Source organism: Aptenodytes forsteri, unplaced genomic scaffold, assembly GCF_000699145.1.
Source record: "Aptenodytes forsteri isolate BGI_AS27 unplaced genomic scaffold, ASM69914v1 Scaffold46, whole genome shotgun sequence".
In the NCBI taxonomy this organism is placed as follows: domain Eukaryota; kingdom Metazoa; phylum Chordata; class Aves; order Sphenisciformes; family Spheniscidae; genus Aptenodytes; species Aptenodytes forsteri.
In genome coordinates this window covers 150,842-171,689 of record NW_008794774.1, presented here as the reverse complement: position 1 = coordinate 171,689, position 20,848 = coordinate 150,842, and the positions used below count along the sequence as shown (strand labels likewise).

General features: G+C 37.2%; 1 protein-coding gene across 3 annotated transcripts in view; it reads right to left on the bottom strand.

Moving 5' to 3' along the window:
* Positions 1-19,934, bottom strand: part of JAK2 (Janus kinase 2) — a 64,186-nt gene extending 44,252 nt beyond the window's left edge. For 2 of the 3 annotated variants that reach the window (XM_019470761.1, XM_019470763.1), the window contains exons 1-3: positions 19,469-19,934; positions 13,612-13,756; positions 8,985-9,235 (exon numbers count right to left, since the gene is read on the bottom strand). In XM_019470761.1, the coding sequence (XP_019326306.1) occupies positions 8,985-9,204 (220 nt within the window). In that variant the 5' untranslated portion in view covers positions 9,205-9,235; positions 13,612-13,756; positions 19,469-19,934. Of the gene's footprint in view, positions 1-7,045; positions 7,293-8,984; positions 9,236-13,611; positions 13,757-19,468 lie in introns of those variants that run through there. The other variant, XM_019470762.1, reaches the window with a different exon arrangement.
* Between the last annotated feature and the right edge of the window lie 914 nt (positions 19,935-20,848).

Below are 20,848 nucleotides of genomic sequence, written 5' to 3'. Positions count from 1 at the left end.
TTTAAAAGACGTGTAGATGAGGTGCTTAGCGACATGGTTTAGTGGGCATGGTGGTGTTGGGTCGACGGTGGGATTAGAAGACCTTAGAGGTCTTTTCCACCCTTAATGATTCTATGATTCTATACTAAAAACCTCCCCTGGATTTCTGCACTGCACTAACCATGCTATCAAATCAATCAATGATTAATTAGGAGAGGAGACAGCGACTCAGACATAAAAAGCAGAATTATTCTCTGCTTTGCTTCTCCAGCAAGGGCTATTAAATTTTCTGAGCTATTGCAAAGACAAAAACATTACTATCTCTTGGCAAGTACTTTATTTAGTACATAAGGCTAAATAAAGGAGCTTCATCATGCTATACAGACTGTCAGGTAACATCATGAAAGGCTGTAACACAGCAGAAGTTTATTCCTCAAACTTCTACCTCAAGTCTAATAAAAGAATGATTTGCATAGTAGTTTCTTCCTTTCCTTATTATGATTTTAGAGCTCCACATCCAGACAAGTCACATTACTTCATTTACCCTGAAGCAGCTATGGAAATACAGTTTTTCTATATTTCCTCCTTTGTTGGCACTAGGTACCCTTTCACCCATACAGTATGTTTTCATTAGGTAATGTGTCTCTGTAAAGAAAAAATAAAAACGGAAACTGTAAATCACAAAAAGCCATGACACCACTATGAAATGTGGAAGCCATGTGTAGTCCACAGTAGAAACAGTGTCTTATGAAACTGTCAATTCAAGCTCATTAATAAATCACTAGACATGTACAGATGAAAGCAATTAGTTGCAGGGAGTTAATAATTAGAAACAATTAAAAAATCTCCAATTTTCAAAATCCAATACAAACATTAGTCAATTCTCACATACAACTGTCAAGCAAACAATCTAAAACTTACCAAGTCTTGCACATACCAGACGAAAAATTGCTTGGCTTTTTTTACATAAAAATAATCTCTTACCCCCATCTTTCATACAAACTGAAGGCTTACAGAACTCTGACACCACATTCAATGTCGCTATCCTGTCAACAGAACATTTTCTGAGTAGTTAATCAAAGCCCACGTTTCCTTTCTTGGCAAAACACAATTGTCCAGAGTTCTGACTATTCCATTCCTCACCTTTGGGGGGGCGGTGGAGGGATGGAGGGGGTGGGGGTGTGTGCAGATTTTCAGGAAAGGCTATCACTTAAGAAAAAAAGAAAACAAAACCCAACTCCCCCCAAAAAATGTCCCAACCACCCCAAACCCACAATAGGCAGTTATAAGCAATGATAATTCTGAGCCATGTGAATTTTGGAAATACAGCATGTTAAGGATAAATCTGCTTAAAATTCTCCAGCTACTAACAAGGAATCTCCTCTGAACCATACAAGCAAAGAGGTACTACAGATCATCACAATCATCGCATTATGCAACACAGTCACTCCCTTGAAAATGTTTAATTGACTGCAGACACTGTCAGTGCTTAGTCACATTAAATGTTTTGAAACAGTAATTAAAAATTCCCTGCTACGGTATGGCTTTCTGGGAGGCACCAGCAGTTTTCAAGGAAAGTACCATGGAACTTCCAATCTATTTGCAAATCAGATGGGTGAGAATTAAAAGGTTCCTAGGTGGAGTTTCAGAGTATCAACAATAAAAAAAAAAACCCACCAAAACCAAACCACAGAATCCAACAAATTCAAGGTCGTCTGTTAACTGCTAGCTGCCTGTAACTCAGCAACCCAGTCAGGATTATCAAACTGGTTCCCTCTTGGGATTCTAGCTCCATTTAAAAAGTTAAGATTTCAGGGTTTAACAATCCTAACAGGAGGGGGGAAATCAGAAAAGCCTGTCAGAAAGTAGATAAATAGTCAGATACGTCCTACAGAAATTTAGGGTTCATATACACCAGGGGGACAAGCCATGGCAGAAATGCAAGATGATAAACAAAACTGTGCTCCTTGGTTGACTTTGCCAAAACATTTTTTAGTGTGCTATTTAAATGTTACAGTTACATTTGCATACTCTGCATACATTACTACTAATCTATTGAGATTTTCAAGAACATGACACAAATTTATTTGGCTAACACCAAAGCAATGCCTTGCTTATAATTGTAACTGTTTTAACTGTGATTTACAAACTCACTTGCCTAGTGTAATATAACAATATCTTCACTTTGTTAACTTTACTTCAGTAACAATTTGGATTATACATACAAGTGATGCATTTATTTTTTACTCATATTATTCAGCCAATAGAATAAATCAACAAATTGTTAGTTTAAAAACTAAAAGAAAACTATTTTTCCGTGTAATATTGGTCTAGTGTATAATGCACTATTCTGGTAAGTTACAGTGTACAGTCCACAGTTGTTTTTTGTTTGGTTTTGTTTTGTTTTTAACTAAAAGAAAATTATTTTTCCGTGTAATATTGGTCTAGTGTATAATGCACTATTCTGGTAAGTTACAGTGTACAGTCCACAGTTGTTTTTTGTTTGGTTTTGTGTTTTGTTTTTTTTTTTTTAATTACTATATCAGATGATAAAAATTCTCAAAACCACTTACAACAGAGTGGGCAGTATCTTATTGCAATATTATTGGTATAGCGTAGTTACACTAATATAGTATACAAAACATCCTTCTTTCTGTATACAAATAAATACATCCAAGATTCAAATTCGAAGACTTCAGATGTTCCCAGTAGTCTGTATCTGATTTACCTACACCACACCAAAATTCAGTTCACGTTATTTTTCAATTACACCTGCTAATTTTTAAACACATATTTCTAGATTTTTTTCATAATTTACACTTTGAGTAAAACTAAAATTATAAACAAAGTTTATAGTTACTCTGTAAACAATCACATTTATTTATTCTGTACAATATCACATCAAGCTTGCGTTATCACTCTCACACATCAGCTCTGGTGGCCTTCCTGAACCATTACTACTACTTGTGTTCAAATGGCCTTGACTGCTTGATATTTTTATAAACTGAATGTAAACACATTGAAAACAGCTTAAAAGAGAAATTTCATTTAAGATCATTTGAGAGAGGGGAGAAAACAAAAGGGTTTAAGATCATGATTTGGGAAAACAAGTCTCTGATACTGAATTTAGAAGACACATCTAACACACTGATTTTGTAACCTCTAGAACAATTTCTCCATCATATTTCATTTCCACCATCAGTTAGTTTCTCTAATACTGCTTTCTCTCTTAGGCTGAGAGCAAAGATTTCCCTTGTTTTTGGTGTGACATTTATAATTTTTTACATGGCAAGTAACATAATAGTTAACATTCAAGAGCTGAACCATGACACTGACTAGTCAATTTAAATCTTATTTCAAGACACTTCATTTATTCTTGCATTTCTGGTCAGATACTCAGCTTCATGTTCAGACAGTTTTCCATATAAAAAAAGAACCTACAAAAAGTTTCGTATTTATTATATTTTTCCAAAAATTGAAAGTTGTTTTTAAATAAAATAAGAAAAGGCTTAGCTTCTGCATGCATGCCTCAAACTGGCATGCAACTACAGAACAATATTTAGACAGACTAATATTTATAGCGCCAATACACGCCATCTACGACAGATCTAAAGTCGAGTCCGCATAGACTGGAAAACCTTCAGTTGTTTGAACTGTGTAAAAGGTACATAACAAGACTGTCTCTGTGACTGCTGATGTTTGCCTAGATCCAGTCCTGCTTGCCACCTATAACAGTCATACTTTGATGTAACCATCTCTGCTATCAATAGATCTAACAATTGCTGAGATGATAGAGAAAGTTCATTAACAATTACCAAGTTTGTTATATTTTGGACATGCCTACTACCTGAACCACTCTCTTCTTTATGAAGTGTTCTGATTCACAGCTAACTCCCGAAAGATGAGTTTTGCCAACATAAACATTATTTGACTGTATAGGCTTTGCAGACCTACGTGTTCTGCCGTACATCCACAAAACCTCCTAGAAAAAACAGAAACTACTAAGAAGTGGTACCTCATGATCTAAGCACTAACAACTGTTATGAAAGAGAACAAAAACCTGCAGCCTTCTCAGCCTTTTCCACCAATTTAGAAAGAAATGAAGTTACAAATTCCTTTGAGAAAAAGGTTGTACAATACTGCTATAGTAGCTGCCAGGCAGAAACCACTCTTCAGAGGACTTTGTCTACCTCAGCTCTACAAGGACAAAGGCTCAACATGATAAAACACTTTATTTATACAAATAAGCATAAATCACTACCGATACACTTTAGAAACTCTGGTGAAGAATGCTGAAACAATAGAAACAAATATAAAAACAACTTAATAAGGAATACTATTCATACAAAACTATTTTTAATTTACATCTAGGAGCTAGGTACTAGCCATACCAGCAAAACAGAAACTGGTACCTCAGAAAGCTAGAAGCCTTGAGAAGAATTGGTGAGGTCTGACAAAACAAGCAATAGAGTATAAAGTCTTCAGATGATGTCACGAGAAACAAGACTAATTGGATTTGTAGATTAGCAGGAATTGGATTTTGTATGCTTGTGATGTGGGTGAGAAGAATATCATACATGGCCTGGGCTGCACATTTTCCTGGGAAACTGGAGATAGTGCAGAAGACAGCCAAAAAATTAAAAGTTATGACATTCAAGCTAAAGAAATCAATTTAAGTTTTACCAAAAAAGAAGACCTAAAGGTAATTTGGTTATATCTCCCTAGGGGTGGTGATGGGGAAAGGAGAAGAAAAACATAACTTGAACAAACGTCTGAAAACTGAAGCAAGGAAAATTCAAACCAGTGAAAAAGGAAGAAAAAGTGGACAGACCAGCAATAACAGTAGAAACAGCTAATCAAACTACCAAGGTAGTTACTATTCCAGTGAATTCAGACTAAGTTGGGAGATTTTTCTGGAAGCTGAGCTTTAACTAACTGATTCATTAGAAGGGTAACTGAAAAATTTGTGTTCAGATGATTTGTTATTCCCCTATCACAAAAAAACCCTAGTCAGACAGGAAGCAAAGGAAGCAAGGCACCTGATGTTATGGTTGATGATACAGTATATTCTTTCAAAGACCACGTTATTTTGAACATACTGAATTTGATGGATACAAACCCTCATCAGTTTAATATTCTGGCAAGTTGGTACATGACTATCTAAGTTAAACAAAGAAGCATTTTTCCCCACCACTATCTAGTAAAATTGTTCTCTATTTCACTCCCTCAGCAATACCCTCAGTGACTACAACAGTGTTCATTTCCATTAAAAAAAAAAAAAACCCAAAACTATCACCTAATGTAAAAATTCAATACCACATTAACACTCAGAAAGTGAAGAACCTCATGCGCCCCCACTGGCCTTGTAAACCTTTAGATGCTGTACCTGAGAGTCTGAACTAAGCTGACAAACCTAACAGAGGCAAAACTGAAGCCTAAAAAACATGGGCACCAGTGTTAAGAAATCCATCCTTATTACAGAAATGAGTATGGGCATATTTTCTAAAGAGGGAAGACACTTTTTTTTTTTTCTCCTTCAACTGGAGGAAAGAGCCTAAAGAATCTTGGGGACACAGTGGAAGATATCTGGAAGATCTTGATTTGAGTCACCATCAAAAAGATATCTTAATTTCAAGAACACTCCCAGGTCCGTTTCTCAAACTCAGACCTACAAGGTCATTAGAGCAGCAGAATCTCACACAGCTAAAACTCTGCAAACCTCTAAATACCATACTGCTTCCTCATGGTCTCCCAGAATGAATCCCAGGGAGTGCTTCTGCTGAACTCATTATATGTGCTTATCTGCCTAAAGCTCTCATATTACATGAAGAGCAACTCTATAAACTCGGATCTTAGTCAGACTCTGCCACGCCTAAAGAAGTCCAAAGAACAACAGTACTTAAACCCAGAAGAATCTTTGTAAACCTAGCATATACAAGCAAATTACCAACTCACAGCATGCAACTCAGTCAGAACAAGACACTCAACAGCACAGAAAAAACTGAGATCCCTCCCAAAAGTAAAGTCATTAAAACCGTATTTAAAAACAGTCTGGCAATCAAAAGACAAAAATCACAAGAGTATAAGATGTTTGGAGATAATAAAATGTACAATCAGAGTCAGCAGCTTCATATTTGTGACCCACTGGAAAAGAAAGATTTGGAATTATGAGCCTTTCTTTTCAATTCATTTGCACCTGAAATGCGGCACTTGGAAAGCCAGAAGACAAATCCAGCCTTGTACTACTGACAGCCCAGAAGAAGATATGGAGAAACTCTGTGTACATGTGTGTGTGTGCACATGTGCATGAGGAACAGAAAGAGAGTCAGTTTAATATCTGTGGTTTATTGGAATTAGGTTTTTTTTATTCACAAATTCAACCTACTTTTGCAATGAAAGAAAGACGCATGCACAAAATGCATGCTTGAATTATTTTACTACGGGAATCAGCACCTGTTCAGGTTAAACTCTGGGTAAATGTAACAATTCAAAGGCATTCTTAGATATAAACATATTTTATTTATTTATTTATTTCAAATCTACTACCCTGTCATTTACTCACTTTATTTCCTAAACAATTACAAAAAGCATTAACCACGCACACACAAGCAGTCACGTTACATCTAACAGAACAGTTTCCATCTGCAAAGTGATTAAGCATTTATAATAGACAATATACGCATAACTTCCAGGACCAATCTGTTTTGCAGGGTGGCATCAGAAAGTGATTCAAGCTATTTCCAGCTCCTGCTGTGAGTTAACTATGCAAACTATATCTCAGCTGAATGAAAGTCGACTGCCAGGTAAAGGATAGTATACCCTCAAATTATTTGAAAAAAGATGGCAATCACCCAATTATAATCCCAGTTTCACAACCATTTCGACAGGAACAGGTTTTGCAGCCTAGTGCTAATTACTTCTGATACTGATTACTTCTGAAAGAACAGAGAGATTAGCATTTCAGTTAAAATGCCACCATTTTGATGAGCTCTGGATTATTAAAAACTTCTTTGCATTAAGCTGAATTTCACTCCTTCATTACCAAAACAGTTATGTATATACTTACCACAGGCTTTACAGGCAACAGCGCAAATCTCTTCTGCAACATATTCTCCAGCTGGAAATTGAAGGTAATCTCCTCCTGTCTTCCCAGGAGAATGATAAAGGTACACCTGAAGCAATGGTTCTGTCTGCTTGGGTGCACTGGTATTCCCATGGATGTCACCATTCTGGTGGACAGTAGAAGTTGCTGTACCTTCCATATTTGTCATTGTAAGACAGGCCATTGTTTGTTTTGGTTCTGTTCAGAGCATTTGCCTAAAAGAAATGTAAGGAGTACTTCTTGACTAACTGTACTTGGTTTTGCTTGTAATACTCCTATTTAATGATAGTACCATTCTGACACAGGAAAAACATTAACAGCTGCAGACAAGAGAATGGCTTAGAAGGTTTACCAAAAGTTGAGTTTCTCTTTGATTTACTATATAGCCCGTCTGAAAAATAACAGACACTATGACAGGAAAAACAAAGATATTAATTGGGAGTCCAACTAGAGGATTTATTACCTCTCACTGGATTTTACAGAGTGTGTGCTCACCTGTCCAATTGAAACATGCTAGTTAAACCTGAAAGCCAAACTTTAATGATATCTGTGCAACTCATTATAATCCCAGTTTAAACGCAAAGATTGCACTGAGAACTTACAAGACAAAACAACTAGCTAGGTCGCAAACTGGCACTGATGAAGAGAAGGGTAGGAATAATACCATTCAGCTGAGTTTTAGTCTTAAGCAGACACTTAAAAGAAAACATGTTAACTGAGGTGAGACTCTTAAGTAAGCAGTATCTACAAATGGGAGGACTTCCAAGTCCTCTCCCTTTCAGAATAATCATTTAAGTCTATTCATAAGGAACTCAAGCTAAAAATCCTCTGATAAATGTAATCAAAGAAAAAAGAGACTAATAACTCAATATATAACCACACACAGTTGATAATGAAAAAACAAGTTTAAAAAAAAAAGTGAGAATGACAGCATATTCCAAAAGCCAGCCAAAGAATGTCGTTGTTCTTCTGTGACTCCACCATAAATTTCATCAGTATAATCCATGCTTATGATAAAAGCTTTGACCACAGTCTATAAGGCTTGCTTTTATTAAAACTGATTCCAAATAACTACCACCTAGAATTCAGCATTTCATATTTTGAAAATGCAGAATAGGTCTAAACAAGCCACAAGTTATAAAGATTTGATTTTCTTTAGAATTATAGAATGGTTTGGTGGTTTATTGGAATTAGGTTTTTTTTATTCACAAATTCAACCTACTTTTGCAATGAAAGAAAGACGCATGCACAAAATGCATGCTTGAATTATTTTACTACGGGAATCAGCACCTGTTCAGGTTAAACTCTGGGTAAATGTAACAATTCAAAGGCATTCTTAGATATAAACATATTTTATTTATTTATTTATTTCAAATCTACTACCCTGTCATTTACTCACTTTATTTCCTAAACAATTACAAAAAGCATTAACCACGCACACACAAGCAGTCACGTTACATCTAACAGAACAGTTTCCATCTGCAAAGTGATTAAGCATTTATAATAGACAATATACGCATAACTTCCAGGACCAATCTGTTTTGCAGGGTGGCATCAGAAAGTGATTCAAGCTATTTCCAGCTCCTGCTGTGAGTTAACTATGCAAACTATATCTCAGCTGAATGAAAGTCGACTGCCAGGTAAAGGATAGTATACCCTCAAATTATTTGAAAAAAGATGGCAATCACCCAATTATAATCCCAGTTTCACAACCATTTCGACAGGAACAGGTTTTGCAGCCTAGTGCTAATTACTTCTGATACTGATTACTTCTGAAAGAACAGAGAGATTAGCATTTCAGTTAAAATGCCACCATTTTGATGAGCTCTGGATTATTAAAAACTTCTTTGCATTAAGCTGAATTTCACTCCTTCATTACCAAAACAGTTATGTATATACTTACCACAGGCTTTACAGGCAACAGCGCAAATCTCTTCTGCAACATATTCTCCAGCTGGAAATTGAAGGTAATCTCCTCCTGTCTTCCCAGGAGAATGATAAAGGTACACCTGAAGCAATGGTTCTGTCTGCTTGGGTGCACTGGTATTCCCATGGATGTCACCATTCTGGTGGACAGTAGAAGTTGCTGTACCTTCCATATTTGTCATTGTAAGACAGGCCATTGTTTGTTTTGGTTCTGTTCAGAGCATTTGCCTAAAAGAAATGTAAGGAGTACTTCTTGACTAACTGTACTTGGTTTTGCTTGTAATACTCCTATTTAATGATAGTACCATTCTGACACAGGAAAAACATTAACAGCTGCAGACAAGAGAATGGCTTAGAAGGTTTACCAAAAGTTGAGTTTCTCTTTGATTTACTATATAGCCCGTCTGAAAAATAACAGACACTATGACAGGAAAAACAAAGATATTAATTGGGAGTCCAACTAGAGGATTTATTACCTCTCACTGGATTTTACAGAGTGTGTGCTCACCTGTCCAATTGAAACATGCTAGTTAAACCTGAAAGCCAAACTTTAATGATATCTGTGCAACTCATTATAATCCCAGTTTAAACGCAAAGATTGCACTGAGAACTTACAAGACAAAACAACTAGCTAGGTCGCAAACTGGCACTGATGAAGAGAAGGGTAGGAATAATACCATTCAGCTGAGTTTTAGTCTTAAGCAGACACTTAAAAGAAAACATGTTAACTGAGGTGAGACTCTTAAGTAAGCAGTATCTACAAATGGGAGGACTTCCAAGTCCTCTCCCTTTCAGAATAATCATTTAAGTCTATTCATAAGGAACTCAAGCTAAAAATCCTCTGATAAATGTAATCAAAGAAAAAAGAGACTAATAACTCAATATATAACCACACACAGTTGATAATGAAAAAACAAGTTTAAAAAAAAAAGTGAGAATGACAGCATATTCCAAAAGCCAGCCAAAGAATGTCGTTGTTCTTCTGTGACTCCACCATAAATTTCATCAGTATAATCCATGCTTATGATAAAAGCTTTGACCACAGTCTATAAGGCTTGCTTTTATTAAAACTGATTCCAAATAACTACCACCTAGAATTCAGCATTTCATATTTTGAAAATGCAGAATAGGTCTAAACAAGCCACAAGTTATAAAGATTTGATTTTCTTTAGAATTATAGAATGGTTTGGGCTGCAATAAGGTCTCCCCAGGGCCTTCTTTTCTCCAGGCTGAACAACCCCAACTCTCTCAGCCTTTCCTCATAGGAGAGGTGTCGCAGCCCTCTGATCATTTTTGTGGCCCTCCTCTGGACTCGTTCTAACAGGTCCACGTCTTCCTTGTGCTGGGGAGCCCAGAGCTGGACGCAGTACTCCAGGTGGGGTCTCACTAGCGTGGAGTAGAGGGGCAGAATCACATCCCTCGACCTGCCGGCCACATTTCTTTTTATACGATACAACTGGCTTTCTGGGCTGCAAGCGCACATTGCCAATTCATGTCTCGTTTTTCATCTACTAATATCCCCAAGTCGTTCTCTGCAGGGCTGCTCTTAATCCATTCACCCCCCAGTCTGTACTGATACTGGAGATTGCTCCAACCCAGGTGCAGGACCTTGCACTCGGCCTTGTTAAACTTTATGAGGTTCACATGGGCCCAATTCTCAAGCCTGCCAAGGTTCCTCTGGATGACATCCCTTTGCTCCAGCCCATGAGCTGAACTACTAGGCTTGGTGTCATCCCCAAACTTGCTGAGGGTGCACTCAATCCCACTGTAAGTCATTGATGAAGATATTGAACAGTTAATAAAGATACTGAACATGAAAATGTTACTGTTTAACTTAACTTACTGTTAACTTAAAAATATGTTTATTGTTTTGCATAGGCAGATGGGTGTTACATTCTTAAAGTGCCATTTCCAACAGATTTTGTTTATATTGAACTATGTTGCTTTATCATAAAAGAACTGTTTGGAACATGACTTTTTAAAATTTTCTGCTCCTAACTACAATTACTGAGGAAAGGATGAGTGTATGATTATACGTTTATGTGGGCTAAAGATGACTTGTGCTACAGAAATGGATCAGAACAGTTAAGTCAGCAGAAAAAAAGGCTGAACACCTTAAAGGAGGAAAATATTAACTTCATGAGCTATGTAATAGACAAAAATATTCAATTACACACACAGGAGGATAAAACTATGCTACCATGATGGTAATTCTGGGGGAAAGCAAAAAAGAAAAAAGACACCATCACCAAGAGAAAAGTGCATCATTTTATTTCCCAAACTAAGCAACACAAAGAGCCAGTGTATCGCAGACCTATAAATCTGAATTTCTAGGTGCAAGTGTCCCTCACTACATTCCTTGGGCCCTGATCTAGGGGGGCATATGGATTCCCTATTCCTCATTCATAGAGCCAGCCACCTTTAAATGAGATTTGTGCTTTCAGGTAACAAGGAAGTGTTCAATTAAGAAAAAAAATGCATTTCTCTTAACCCATCAAGGAATTCATGTTTCTTAGAAGAAAATAACCACCACATCACTAGAAACATCATATTTAAAAGATTCCTTGCTACCTCTGTCAACAATATGTAGGATGTAGTATTTGTGCTCTACCACTTGCTTATACAAAACATTCACGCTTTAATGTCCAGAGGAAGCCTTCTTTAAATTACCACAGTAATTTTTCTAAAATACTCTAATATTAACCCTCCGTTGAATACAAACCTTCATCTGAATGGACAGATCCTGTCATCTTGGTCACTTGATATTATGTCTATCCAACACTGAATGGAAATATTGTTTATACAACTAACTGAAAACCTGGCCAATTTCAAAAGTGAACTAAACAGACATGCTTATGCCTAGCTCTCCTTCATAAAGTTTGTATATTTACAAACACATTTGCCATTTCAAAAAAACCTCATAATTCCCTCCTTGTTTCTATATAAAAAACTCCATTAACCAAGAAGGGAACTTTGCTTAATCATACCTAAGAATGTGGAATATCACAAAGTGCAGTAAAAAATGCCAAGTAAATACTGTAACAGAATACTCTGCTCTTTTTGTTGCACTAATTTCAAAGGTTCCATGTGACAATGTGAAGAATCTCCAGAGATACTAGTTGTATATTTGTGTAAAAACTTCAATTTAAATAATTTTCAAGTTTGTCTTTTATGCCAAAGTGCTGATGAAACAGACAGGTGAAAGCAAGAAATATCCCTAAATTAGTTTCTTCACCAAAAAATAGAAATCTCATTTTCTTGTCCTTTGTCCTATACATGCAAGTAAACCAGTTCTATGGACAGAGCTTCACATGGGCAGTAATTTGAACACATGGTCACCACTCACCAGTGGAGTGAAAGAGCTCATCATTAACAAAACTGCTGTCACCTGTATTTCTTAGTAGACAAGCCTCCAGTTGGACACACTTGGTTTTCCCTTCTCTGCTCCATCCAGAGACCATTGCATCAGCACAACAGAAACATTAAACATGACAAAAAAATGTAATTGCTGTTCATCCAGAGTATTTAAAATATGACCTATTCTTCTGACCATTGTGAAAGTTGAGCAATTTGAGACTAAATATACTGGGAGACATTAATCTACCTGTTTGCAGAACATATGAGTATCATTTCCTGGTGTATACAGAACAGATTTGTTATCATACTGTAATTCAAAACAACTTCTGTGTTTGTGTAAAGCATGTAAATGTTCATGTAAAGAATTCCCATAGCTGTATAAAAGGATTTAATATACCCAGAATGGGAGTTTTGTAGGTAAGTTACTCACAGGACCACAGAGGTACTTGTTTGCCAAAAAGGAGCTATGTACCAGGTCCACATGCATCTGAAAGTGGACGTCTGACACAATTGAGACTCAGTGAAAGTGACAAATGGCCTGTCCATTTATACACATAACAAGAAAGTGTAACAAAATCTGGATGGAATATAAACATCTTGATTTGGAGATGAAAGCTACTAACTATAAAATATCTGATTCTGGTACTGATGAACAGAGGATTTGATCCAATAGGATTATTTTAATGTTCCTAATCTGGATAATATTTCAAGTCGCAGCTTCTAAAGGATGAGATTAATCATTCCCCATATTGCTCTAACCACAAGCACCAGCAACATGTTTACATGCAATTCTCTGTTGCTGTCTGTACCTCCACTGCACCCAGTTGAGGATTAATTTTACCAGCCACACTGGGCTGCACTAATTTATATGGTTCTTTTTATGTCAACCAGGAAGAAGTTAATGAGATTGAAAACCACCACTTATGCAAGAAATTTCATTAAAATGTGGAGGACATAAAAAATCCTCATGATTTAATAATATGCAGCATTCACAGCCCCATTCAGAACAACATTTTTTTCTTCTTACGAACAATTTGAGCTATGGGCTCTACTAGTTTTGCAAACTCTAAACCCTCTTCTTGAAAATAATCCTCCCCCACCTTCAGTTTATGTCGCTTTTTTTTCTGGGTTTCTAGAGAAACCTCCAGGGCTAGGATCTTAAGCCATACCACTTCAAACATACAACTTTAGAGGTTCAAAAATCAGAGCATTCTCTCACTACCGATAAATCCCCAACTGTTAATTACCTTTTATCACTTGAGAAATCTCTGTGTGAAACATGAGATTGATGAAACCCTTTAAATAAGCACATCACAAGTCACCCGCTTGCTGCTGGTATCCACAGGAGGTCAGACAAAGCAGGTGCACAAGCAGTGGTGGAACATAATGTATCTGCAATAAAAACACACTTAATATTAAAAAAAGTTAATGGCTGTGAACAATACATAATGCATCATTATTTAAGAATTCACATCTGTGTTTAGCTTCAGATAGAGTGATCCACTCCTATCTCATTTGCCCAAATTCCTGTCTTCTTTGCCAAGAACTTTTTAAATTTAGGTTTTTTAAAAAAAAATTTAAAACACATTTTTGGTACTATCTGAGAGTGCCTCTCAGTTCTAGCAAGAAATTGGTGTATGAAATAGACACCTGACTTGAAATATAATTACTGATTTTTTTTTGCACTCACCATGTTTTTTCTTTTCTGTGAATACAGCATCAGTTTAAGAACTGATTGATAGCATTACATGAAGAAAAGAGAAACGAGAAAGGAAAAGTAATTACAAAAAGAGACATGTTATGTTCACTTCATGTAGTAACACTCCCTTTAGCGAGAACAATTAATTCTATTTGAAAACTGACAACAGCCACTCATTTCAAGCGGAAGTTAACACCAAGTGTCTTGTAGCAGGAAGGACAAGGGCACACCCACCCTTGCTCTCTTTGCACAACATTTCTGTGGTTGCAAGAAACACCATTTGAAAGCACTTAAGCACAACAGCAGCTTCCTGCACCAGTGAGAAAATGATACATCCCCTGTTGTGACTCTCCCAACATAGGAAAGGGCCTGACAGAGAAGCAAAAATGCATTTTAAAACTGAATAAAGGGAACAAAATACAATGGAAGTTCAAAAGGGGCAGAATTCAGAATGGGAGAACTCTACAAGTTTTATATTTCATGACTCTCCAGACAGAAATCTCCCTGGACAGTAGAGAAGAGAAGAGAAGGTAATCAACACAATTTCCTCAGCACCATGTGCTGCGTCTACCGAGTCTATCATCAATACCCCAAGAAAGAAGAACCCATCTCAATGAGCAGTAAATTCAGCTTCTCTCCCCACTGAAGTCAGACTGTTACGGCAATGATTAGCGTTTCTCCCCTTGCAATACTGGCTTTAGAGATAAGCAGTTTTGCCCTGTTTGGACAGCTATGTATTTTGTTTGCACCTTCAGGGATTCTCCTTCAAATGCTGTCTAGCCAGCCCATTAAGATCTGATCCAAAGTCCAGCACAGTCAATGCAAGTTTTCCAGACCTGTATTACAGTGCTGGAGGGGGAGGGGGCGGTTGTTTGGGGCAGAGCAGTCTATCACTGACCTACTGAGCATGCATTCCATGCAGATTGATCTGAGAGCACCAGCTTCAAACGAAGCACAGAACCATCACCTGCTCATGCAGGTTTCAGACCGAGGGGCATTGCTGAGTATTCTAAATTATTTTCTATTTTAAAAGTACTGTTCCATGCTCAAAACTGCCTTGCATTCCACATTCCCAGTTGGGCTTCTGACTTTGAGCAAAACTGCATGAAGATTTACCTGACTGAAGTTAATTGTGTAGTTTTTCCATAAACTCCAGATCAATTGCATAACATCATTAGCTATGAGACAGCTGCTGATGAACTGATGGGACAAACCAGGCTAAGCTAAGAACTCAAGCAACTTCTACTCTCTGCCTAGCAGAGCCCAGTGCAGTATGGGTTGCAACATTTTGAATAAGCTCAGTGACACTGCAGCTTGCATTTCAACTGCAAAAATTGGTTTAAGCGGCCTAATATCAAGTCTATCCTTCTTCACATGACAAACAGAAAAAGCTGCTATGAATAAGCAGCTCATAGCTCTGGACAAAATGCAAGGAAATACGGAGATTAAAAACTCCAAGCTGAACAGGCTCACAGTGGTTATAGTAACATAGTTCTCGCTCTCCTTTTTTTTTTTTTTTTTTTTTTAAAGAGAGACTCAACCACTTTTTCTTCTGCACATTTACAGACATACCTATTTATAGGATCTGCATCAAGACCTTATAAAACTATTCAGCTTACACACTTTCAAGGCTAAGTCTCATCTGGTGCAACTTGTTCTTTTAGCAGCAGAGTTGCAAAGAATGTTACCTACGTTCCTGGCTGTACCAACCTGACAGTGCACCATCTTGCCAGCAACGTAGCTCCCCCATTTACTCTTTCCCTCCAATTTGTTCAAGTCTACACCACCTTACATTTCTAGCAGCTACAAGGATTCAAATGCCCAATTCCAAAATGAACTTAGAGTCTAATGAAACTCAGTCAAAATAAATTAGTCCATCACCTCCAAGTTGCCATTACCTGCAAAGAACACAATATAGAATTTGTTATGCAGAGGAATTTCTACAATCTGAAACAGTCACTTCTCAGCAAGCCTTCAGAATTCCTACAAGTACAATTAGTTTTTATTGTGTCTCTGTCACTGAGTACCTTGAATACTCAATTTACTAGCAAGAGAGAAGAAAGATCAAAATAGTATTTTCTATTGACAAGTAAGGCCTTGAAGACATAGGTTGTCTCCCAACAACTCAACATGTTTATTGCCAGTAGACTAGGACATCGTGTGTAAACTGAAGATGACAAAAATGTGCACACTTTCCATCTGCTTATACACACATCCTTCTTTCAAGAAATTTGAATTAACATTGTAAACATCAGTCACGAAAGCCTTCCCAAGTACTGGTAGGTAGGTGGTTAAGATTGTAGGTAAGAGACTAGGAAAGTCTCACAAATGTGCTAACAGGTCTTACATTAGTCAGTAGTAATGGGAAAACATCAGTAAGTTCTAAAGAACTTGTGTCTCATTACAAGACCACCAAAACAAATTTCTTACCTCTAAACCCAAGATTAGACTACGAAGAAAAGTCAGTCAGTTTCCCACTTGTAATTGTTTTGGTTAGTTTGTTTGGTTTACACTTAATATGTATACTTAGTATTTAATTATAGTCTTCACAGTTCAGTTTGAATATACAGACAAATGGAGCACAACTGAACTTTCTCATAACATGCATCCAGCATGGCCTGTTATGCTATGAAAACTTTAAAATCTTAAAAAGATAACAATAGTATTCATATTCTACATACCACATGCAGTATTCCTTGAGTATCTGGTCTGATTTGCTTTGTGTATGCAGGTTTGTTTTGGTGGGTTTTTTTAAACACAAAAGTATACTAAATTCAAGGAACCAAATGCATCTGCTACTTTGACAGGCAATAGAGTATGGTATTTTTAAAACATCAGCATGTGCAGAAATGCCACTGCTCCTTAATGGACAAACAAGAGAGTCTGAAGTCTTTGTTGAGTCAGAACACGCACATCAGTTAGTATTTCACAAAAAATTCACAGCAACAGATTCACATCTTTCCACTACATATTCACAAGAAAACATTCTGCTGAGTAACTTTATCAAAGTACTCAACAATACCTTTAAAAATACTAAGCAATCTGGAAAAACTGAGAACTTTTCCCATTGCTTAGACAACAGATGCCAAGTTTACACATAAAGTTAATCTGTACTTTAAATGCATCATCTTCTACATTAAGGAAACTCTCTTATCTTTTCCCAGGTAATATTTGTTCTGACTTTAAAAACAACTTTCACAAAAACATAAAATATTGTATTAAAACATATTAAAAGATGCTTTGTAGAGAAAAAGTATGTCTTCAGTTTTCATGGTCTTTTTCTAACATGCTCTGCCTATTGGGGGATCTAAAAGTTGCCCTGTCACAAAGTAAAGCAACTGACACAAGAAAACAACTTCTCATACAAGAAACAACTGCAAAAAGTTAAGTGACTCCAAAGGAATTTTCCTGTTTCATCAGCTGTACATTAATATCACACAAGGATTTTTAATGCACCAAAATTTGAATGCACATACTAACAAGCAGGTACAGAAGGAAGATGACAGACTAACATATCAATGACAAAACATATGCTAAAAAAGTGGAGAAGCAAAGATAACATTTGCTTACAGTTTTCACTTGGCAAACCACTGCCTGTATCAGCAATTCAGCAAGAGTCCATGAACTTTTGCACAAGGAAAGAGTAATGATCCTGGCCTGATCCGCTTGCATGACACACAGGGACTAAATGGATAGAAGCTGTTAGTATGAGGATTTTAGTCTTTTCATTCTGATTAGGAATTAAAAAAAAATCTGGATTTCTAAATTCTTCACAACAGAATGAAGCCCTTGCTCTAGTTTATCCTGGGAAGAAAGCTACCTGGGGGTGCTGTCAGAAAAGCAGAATGAACAATACATCCTAGAAGCCTCAGCACCACAGTAACCTGCCAAGTAGGTGAGTTACCAGAAAAGCAATCAAATCAAAGACCTGTGCAGAGGCAACAGCTCTGCTTAGGTTCCATCAGAACTTTAGCAAAAGTCGGTCCGTATCTGCAAAACATTTCAATTTCACCATGCTGATAAATTTCAGCAAAAGACTATTTCATCAGAAAATTTCCAAGCAATTCAAATGGTTGCCCAATTGTTTTGGCAAAGATTATCTCCCGAGACAGTGGCATCTGAGGATCCTTAGTCTGTTCAGAGCCACCATTATCTGCACAGCTTTATATGCACAGAGGACATAGGAAAAGTAACCACAATAGGTCAGAAAGATCTTTTGCATGAAGTATGTGAAAAATGTCACCAATTTCCTATGATTCCCTTACACATATATCTCAAATTCTTCTAAAGTGATGCAATAAAAGATAACAGCAGCAAAATTAGGACTAAGTGACATTTTCACAAGTATGCCACATCATACTAGACTGTTTCGTGAACTGTATTGAAAACTGAATTCTGTTTAATAGCTCAGACCATGAAATAAGGGTTAATTAGTAGAGCATAGGTCTTCCTTAATTGACACTCTGATTTTTTTCAAAAAGACATAAAATAATTGCCAATGCTCCTATGTGCAAGGAGCAAATTAACTCAAAAATGTTTCTGAGGATTGCTCGCTACTAGTCTCATTCTGCCTGGTGGCTTTTGGTTACAAAAAAAAATGGAGAACCACTGTCCTACATTGAACAATCAAAGCACTGGCTTCTATGTAAAAACAACTATGAGTGGATTACCAAGAAATTAGGAGACAATAAAAAAAGGTTAAAAAAAAAGGTCACATTTCAAAGTGAAAAAAACATCCCGACTCACCACTGAAACAGAAAGAAGTATTTTTCTATTAAAAGGAATTTTTGTTGAAAACACCATCTAGGGGAAAAACCCTTCAACAACCTCTAGAGAATACATATGACAGTTATAGCTACACTCACAGGTTAGAATAAATATTGGAACTGCAAACAAAAGCAAAAAGTACAACAGCAGCAAAGTAGTCTGTCAAATTGCTTGACTTTCTTAAACATTGCAAGATTGAGATAGTGGGGAGGCGATGTTGGAAGACACTTTTGAAGAAAGCAAGCTATCCTTTTCCAAATGCAATTCCAAATGCAGGCGTCATAATTGAAGAGGGATTTGTCAAAACACGAACCAACAGTTGTTGCTACAGTACTGCATTGCCAAAGACTAGCATCAACAGTTACAAAACAGATGCCAGTTTATCAGATGCTGTCAAGAACCAAGCAGGCTACACTAAGCTATCAGAAGTCATACACATTTCATGTTGCAGTCTGAGTGCTGAACAGTGGCACAGCAGACACCACCAGCTGTATCACAATGGAAAAGGTTTCAAAACTGTTTTTCTTCTCTCAGCCTCCAATGACCTGTCCTTTTTCCTGTGGCAGGCAGGGATTTCTCAGGTAAATGTCTGCTCTCAACAGCTTAACTGTGGAAGAAAGAGAACAGCCAAGACCCACCACTTGCCGTAGTTCGGTACTTCTGAAGGGCGTCAGACCTTCAACAAAGTTCTTTATCCTCTCCAACTACAGGAGCGCTCTGGAGCTCTGAGTCTATAAAAGAAGGTATCTTCTAGGCAAATAACAATGCAACAGTTTCATCAAGCGGAGTTATATCCTGGTAGAAAATACAAGGTTCTCTTCCTTCACAAGGGTTTCTCACAGCAAACATTTCTGTGAGGAAAACCAGTCATAACTCTTTCCAGTTGCCATTGACTATTAGGATAAATTGCCCAGCTTGCGCGGTTGTTCAGGAAGCTCTTCCCAAGACCTGGATTTTAAAAAGTTAAAACCCTTTTGGACTTTCCTTCTGCATTCTGTCATCTCCCTTTTCTTGCCCTCTTATCTCACTTCCCCAGTCTGGCAACTTCCCTCCTGAGAGGTTAGTAAAACTACTGCCCCTACAGTAACTGTCATATGTGTTTACACTGTGTGCAGAAACTCAGGAGGGCTGAAGAGCTAGAATTTTCTTCCTGTGAACCAGGAGCAGAAGATTATGTGACGAGGGGGAAGGGCAGACACTGCTAGTCTCCTGTAGGCAAGTAAGAGGTACACAGAAGGAGGAAGAGCCAAAGTAAAGACAAAAAGTGTCAAAACAACATTTAAAAACCTTCTTTCCCCTCCGTGGGTTAAGTCACTTTTATTTTGTGGCTTATCCTCTTCCAACACAGCTTGAATTTAGTAGCATCAAAAAAATGACGGAAAAAATGAATTAAGTATAGAAAGATGCTGATTACTGGCCAAGTATCAGAATAGCTTAAGAAAAAAAGTTACCCAAACCTCAAAGACAAATTAAGAAAATCTGCAATCACCTTACGTATAGTGAGAAATAATTGCACAGAACAGTATTGCCATGCCTCTTTGCTATATTGTTCTAGATGAAAAGGTGTCTCCAGTTTCAACAACCAGAATATCATGACTGAGACTACTCCTCTCTGTCAAACTTCTCAATCTCTACCTTTAGAGATTAAAAGTACACTTTTACACTTTACCATACAGGGTAAAGTACCACAGAGAATATAATCACAACCCCAGCCATCTTTTCTGCCTACAAAAAGAGAAAACAAAAAGAGATCCACTATGTTCTTCACAATAAGATGTCCCCCTGCTGCTCCCACTTTTGTGGGCTCTTTGGTTTCTTTCCTCTGCCGGTTTTCACCACCTGACAAAAGCAAAGTGTGAAGTGGTCTTGGACAAGAACATTGCTTAATAATGCTGCATGATAAAACACACATGACCTTGTTTCCTGTAACATTTTTCAGTGAAAAATGCGGGGGAGGGAAAGACTAGTAAATCTGAGACAGAATCATCAAAAATGTGAAAACAAAAATGTGAACGACG